The sequence below is a fragment of the Micropterus dolomieu genome, linkage group LG18 (genome assembly GCF_021292245.1).
Source record: "Micropterus dolomieu isolate WLL.071019.BEF.003 ecotype Adirondacks linkage group LG18, ASM2129224v1, whole genome shotgun sequence".
Taxonomy (NCBI): Eukaryota; Metazoa; Chordata; class Actinopteri; order Centrarchiformes; family Centrarchidae; genus Micropterus; species Micropterus dolomieu.
In genome coordinates this window covers 32,806,622-32,812,621 of record NC_060167.1, presented here as the reverse complement: position 1 = coordinate 32,812,621, position 6,000 = coordinate 32,806,622, and the positions used below count along the sequence as shown (strand labels likewise).

The window sequence follows — 6,000 nt, the reverse complement described above, 5'->3', positions numbered from 1 at the left end:
ATTACTGACTCCCAGGGGAGTTGCAGGCACATGGGAAACCACAGAGAGATGGATAGTGTATTCCTTTTGTAAGTACATCATGTTTCTGTGGAACATGAAAAGGCATCTCGAAGAGCAATAACTCATCTTTGCAGTTTCCCACATGGCCCTCATGTCTTTGACATAGCTAAAGAAGAGTGGTGATGATTACTAAATGGCCCAACTCCAAAGCCATACACAAAACACCCTCATCACACACGCTGAAAACTAGATCTCTCTGTTGCTTTACAACAAAGGCTTCAAGTATGAAGGTTCAACAATGAAACCCAGGACCGCCCTGTTCATGTCACTCAGAGCATGCATTACTTTGCACACTTAGAATATTTGTGCATCTTTAATGTGATACATAATTAATTTTTAAAGAAAACACTGCTTTTGATGATTTTGTCTTAAAGGAAGACATTTTGTGAAATATTTGCTGTTTTGTCAGCAGTTAGATGAGAAGATTTATACCGTTCTCATGTTTGTACACTAAATACAAAGCTACAGCCAGCAGGCTATTAGACTGGAAGCAGGGTGAAACAGCTAGCCTAGCTCTGCCTGTAGGTAACAAAATGCCTACAGCACCTCCACAGCTCACTAATTGACACGTTACATCTTCTTTGTTTAATTTGCACAATGGATGTGTCAGTAAGCAAATTTCCCATACTGTCTACTGACTTTCCCTTTTAATCAAAATCAGCTGGTGCCAAAAAACTGGATGCTTGGTTCTTGCATGGAAATTATCTTCAAATTCTTTCGACTCTACAGGTCTGGTGGGAGCATTTACGTCCAGTCTGTCCCGATCCTTCACTCACAGTTTAGGTTTGAGGACTGGGATTAACTCTTATCTCCACTGGGATGTTGTCTGTCTTTTGGGCTGGACCCAAAATGGACTCATCTAAGCCCCCCTCCCTGTTCCTACTTCACTCAGCTTCATGGAAAACATTCCTAAACAGACCAGTCCAACAGATAGCATATCAGTTTCTTTAGCATACTGTATCATGCCATAGCTTCATGCTTGCTCTGAACACAGGCTATAAAAACAACGGCTTTTTTTTTCTTACTTCATTTTGAGAGCAAACATTTCTCTGACCGAGGCAGACCAAACAACAGACAGTAAACAGCCCTACACGGATAGGCAGATTGTTTGTTCCTGGACTGAAGTAATAAATCACAGCCTGCAGGTTGGCCCAGAGGTCAAGCGCCTGGTTGTAGCTGGTAGGTTGCTGGTTTGATTCTGCCGTGCTGAACACAGTATTCCAAAATAACACTTCTAAGTTACCCTGAGCAAGCGTGTTAGCAGCCTTGAGCTCTGAACTGTGAAATTAGATGTGACACATGGAGAAATTCAAATTTCTTTAAAACCGACAGAAGAAACAGGTGTTAAAGTAAAAGACCAGCCCTCTCTTAAACTTTTCATCTGTTCATTTTTCCACATCTGACCTAAAGAGTACCTGCTAAGAAAAATATGTATTAACACAGTAGGTACAAAACAGGCTGTATATACACAAAACAAGGACCTTTGACGTGACTGCACAGGGAGCTTTTCTTCCACCCCATCTAAGACAACCCATAACATCAGTGTAGGATTACCCGTAACTCAGCCTCTCTCTGTCACACTTTGTCCATTAAGTCTTTGATAAGCTCTTGTTTCTAGTTCTGGATAATGCACATATGGAAAGGTTTTATTGAGCATGGCATTGCATAAAACTGGATTTCCGAAAGAGGAGACTAACTGAAGGAATGGGTATCTAATCAAGGCAGGGTGAGAACCAACGGAGGCTGTGTGTTTCTGCCTGAGCAGCAGAGGCTATTCTTTTCCTTCACTGAGCACATCCAGTGTACCCACTGGAGTTTCATTTACAATTCAAATGTATCCAGTACTATAGGGCTTCCTGCTGGGATTGAAAATGTACTCAAATGAAGTGGTAAAACAGTGTAATACCACACTGTCTTTAAGGAGTGTGGTAAGAGGTGTGTTCAAACTCGAATCCCACGGTGGTGCCTCAAATATTCATTCCGCACATTGTGATCCAGGTTGATTTTCCCAAGTTTTACCTGATCTCCTCCTCACTCAAAGTGTGTTGCAACTTGAAAGTCTTGCTTGTGGTTGTACCCGTAGTGTCCTTCCAATGTTGCTTGTTTTCACAAGTGTTGTGCATGCCTGAACGCTCACCCACTGTGTTGTAAATATCTAACTGTCATGTCACCTTGTGTAACATTTATGTAGTGGAATTAGGAAGTTGATCACTTATTCAGAAATATTCAGGTGTGGAACATAGGGCTCCATGAGAGACTTTGTCAAATTATATTGTTATACCTACTCAGTATGTAGGCTGCATCAAAATTCCAGACTATGTATAAACAAATAAGGGCCCTTTGTCAAGTTTATTACATCTCACATTAGTCTCAGCAAGTTTTTATCTGCCCATATTTTGAACCAATAAGTCACAACCATGGGGTGTTCAGTGGTTACAAGTGGATGAACGAGATGAGTTACTTCTATTATGTATCAAACGTCTATATTTTGACAGCAAAATATATTTTGACGATAGTCTCAACCTCGTGTGCGCAGTTAATACAGCATGTACGGTAGAGAATTCCTCCACACTTTCGCCCCTAGAAAGGCTGCGTTCACGGACTGTCTGAATCGTTGCATTGAAGGTTACGGTGACGTGAAGAGCGTGCGAGAGAGTTTGAATTTGATATTTTTTTGGACAAAGAAGACCATGTATGTGTCATGAATAGGCTAGATAATACAAATTTGGCATATAGCATAATAGTCTAGCCCACTATTGAAGCTTCATATTTAGATTTTTATGGTCTAACTTTTAGATGTCATAGCCTAATAACAATCAACCTTATCCAGAGTTTTGTTTTTTCACTTTGCATGTCCATAACTATTTTGTTTCTACTAGAAAAGTAAACTAAATTAATTTATTTGTTGGACTTACAAAGTGTTCTAACTTTAAAGAATGGACTTACGAGGCGCACTTGAAGGCACCAAAAGTCTCGGTCAATTAGTTTAGTTTAGACAGTGAGGAGAGCTTGTAGTCAGTCTGTGAGCGCTCCACCAATGACCAGCTAAGAACGCCCCACTGCTCCGACTCAGAACTGCGGGGGTGGGAGCCAACAAGTTTGGATTTGGACTTTCAAAACCATGGGATTCGAGCTGGACCGCTTCAAGGGCACCGTGGACCCGGATTTCAAATGCAACTTGTGCAACAAAGTCCTGGAGGACCCGCTGACAACTCCGTGCGGTCACGTCTTCTGCTCCGGCTGCGTGCTGCCCTGGGTCGTCCAGCAGAGCAGCTGCCCCGTCAAATGTCAACGGATCTCCGCCAAAGAGCTGAACCACGTCCTGCCTCTTAAAAACCTCATCCTGAAGCTGGAGATCAAATGTGACAACCACGCGAGGGGCTGCGATGCGGTGGTGAAGCTGCAGCATCTGGCCGAGCATGCCGAGATGTGCGAGTACTCCCCGGCGAAGTGCAGGAATAAAGGATGCAACGAGGTGCTCAACCTGAGGGACATGGATGCTCATATGCGGGAGACGTGCGACTACAGGCCGGTGGGGATGTGCGAGAACGGCTGTGGACTGATGCTCACCCATAAAGAGCAGACATTAAACAGCCACTGCTGCCTGATTGCTCTGAAGGCGCACAACAGCTCTCTACAGTGCAAAATCGTCAGCCTGGATAGAGAGTTCAAGAAGCAGACTATTAAAGCCAACAAGCGGGAGAAGTCACTCCTGGCACAACTTTCCGCCGTGCACAGCGAGCTACAGATGACAGCTCTGAAATATCAGAAGAAATTCACCGAGTATAGCGAGAGGATCGACTCCCTCACCAAGACCGTGGCTTTCTCCTGCAAGGTAAGCAACAAAGCTTCTACTTTCAGGGAGTACAAGCAACTTTCCTCCCCCTCATCCACAGTACATTCTGACACAGGCATTACATTTTCTGCCTCAATCAGTAACATTTGAACTCATCTTTATTGTTACCTGCTGTACAAATGTTTCATGGCCAACATGCTTTAAAATGTCTTTTTCAGCATGTTTGCTTACTGGGCCCCCAGTGTTGTTTGGACATTTTTCTTTAACTACTTCCCAGATGAAAATCAAACTTGAAGTCAAACTTTACTGAGGATTTTCCTGAGAATAGTCCTTGGAACCAACCCTACAATGCCCAGAAGTGTGTTTCTTTGCTGTCTGCTTTGAGACATGGCTGTCAGCTGTGCCTCTGGCCAGCTGGCAGTCAATGGGGGAGGGCCAAATATTTACTGCAGTTCTGTACACAACAAGAGCCAGGTTCCAGTTAAATTGCCTCCTTGCAGTGGGCTTGTTTGAGGCTTTCTGTCATCGGGTGTTCGCCGTTTCTTGAGACAATCAGATAAATTAGAAACATGGATGTAGCAGAGTCACTGGCACCAAAGTTGCGAGTGCTGTGAAAAACGCTGAATATCAGTAGGAGCCTCAACAGTGCTTGGAAGACAGGGAGGGGCAGAAAGGCCTTTGAAATCCCAATGTTTTGTGCATAATCAGCACTGTGTCGATGAGACAGATTTGATATACTCCCTTCCACCTACAGTGGTCAAAGATGTAGAATTGTCTGCTAGTCACTGTTTGATTATGTCTGTGGGCAAATACAGGCTCCCATTGAGGAAAAAGTCCAGGAGCCCCCTGTGTATAGATGTTTTATGGTTGAAATTTAAAAATCTGATGCCTCCTGTAATGACCAATTATCAACATCATAAAGGATGCAGAGGTTCATAAGTCAGTTAATGAATTGAATTAGTGTATGGTGGTTGAACTGCTGCTATGATCAGCAGAGGGGGAATTGTCAGATTGTAGGCCTAATCAGGGTTACTTATAAAATCTGTCCAAGAACAATAGGAGGAGCTTTTGATTCACTACAGTTTGCAAAGATTGGACACACACTGCTGATAGTGGTACACAAAGTTATGGATGAATGAACTATTTCCCTTCTTTAACTTTGCTCCCTCCCTATTTTTGTCACTTAAGTTTCTTACCTATGTCCTGCGCATCTTGTTAAAGTGACTTCTCTGAAAGTCTTTTTTGCTTGGTGCTTTCATTTGTTTGTTATGGGCTCAGTTCCCAGCAAAATGTGTTCCGGTAGACTTGGAAATTGCGCATCAAATTCACCGATGCGAGGAAATGGTGAAATCGCTCATGCTGGTATACAGAGGCTTGCTGGGTCTGTAGCACAGCTGGTTATCATAGTTCATTTGACAGCGGCATTTCAGTCTTACCACTGAGATATAGGCTTAGTGTATTATTCCCAGTGAAACTCTGCTAATGTAAACAGAAGGAATAAAGTGCTTTGTTCTGAAACAGCTTGAACATACATAAAAGGTGCGGGAATTGGTCCGGAAATCATCTACATAAGAGAGAGAGCATTATGTGAATGATGTGGTTAGGTGGAAAGGCTATTTTTTTTTTGTTTTGTAGAAATGGTATTCACTGTGTCCAGTCAAGCAATGAACATGATTGTTTGGTGGGATAACCTGAATACACACATGGCAATATGGAACAGAGCATCACTATGGGAAGTGTGTGACTTGCCACTGAAACTCTCCCAGTCATGTCAGTTATCAATTGCTATCAGATTTGATGACATCTACTGCCTATTAAACCTTTCTCGCTGTGGGTATTTTGATTTGTCATCCCAGGAAAAACCCAGGTAATGACATTTGAAGTCATGTTGATGATGGCTCTGTTCCTTTGAAGCCATGCTAGTCAGCCAGCATTCACAATACCATGGACCTGGAACAACTAAACGGGGTGCATCCGTTACTAGCTGTGTTTCACAATTCAAAAGTTCCGTGGCGAGAAAGCGTCAAACGCAGATTTGTTTTGGCATATTTGTTCCTTGAATCAGTGTCAAAGAGTGAATAGAGGCCCATCATGATGGGTAACCCACTTTAGTTTGTTTTTCACTCTCTGTCGCTCCTTGGCTT

At 43.0% G+C, this 6,000-nt stretch overlaps 1 protein-coding gene across 2 annotated transcripts in view; it reads left to right on the top strand.

Moving 5' to 3' along the window:
- The first annotated feature begins 3,082 nt into the window (after nucleotides 1-3,082).
- pdzrn3b (PDZ domain containing RING finger 3b) overlaps nucleotides 3,083-6,000 on the top strand; it is a 169,916-nt gene continuing 166,998 nt past the window's right edge. For both annotated transcript variants that reach the window (XM_046076215.1, XM_046076214.1), the window contains exon 1: nucleotides 3,083-3,895. In XM_046076215.1, the coding sequence (XP_045932171.1) occupies nucleotides 3,182-3,895 (714 nt within the window). In that variant the 5' untranslated portion in view covers nucleotides 3,083-3,181. The remainder of the gene's footprint in view (nucleotides 3,896-6,000) is intronic.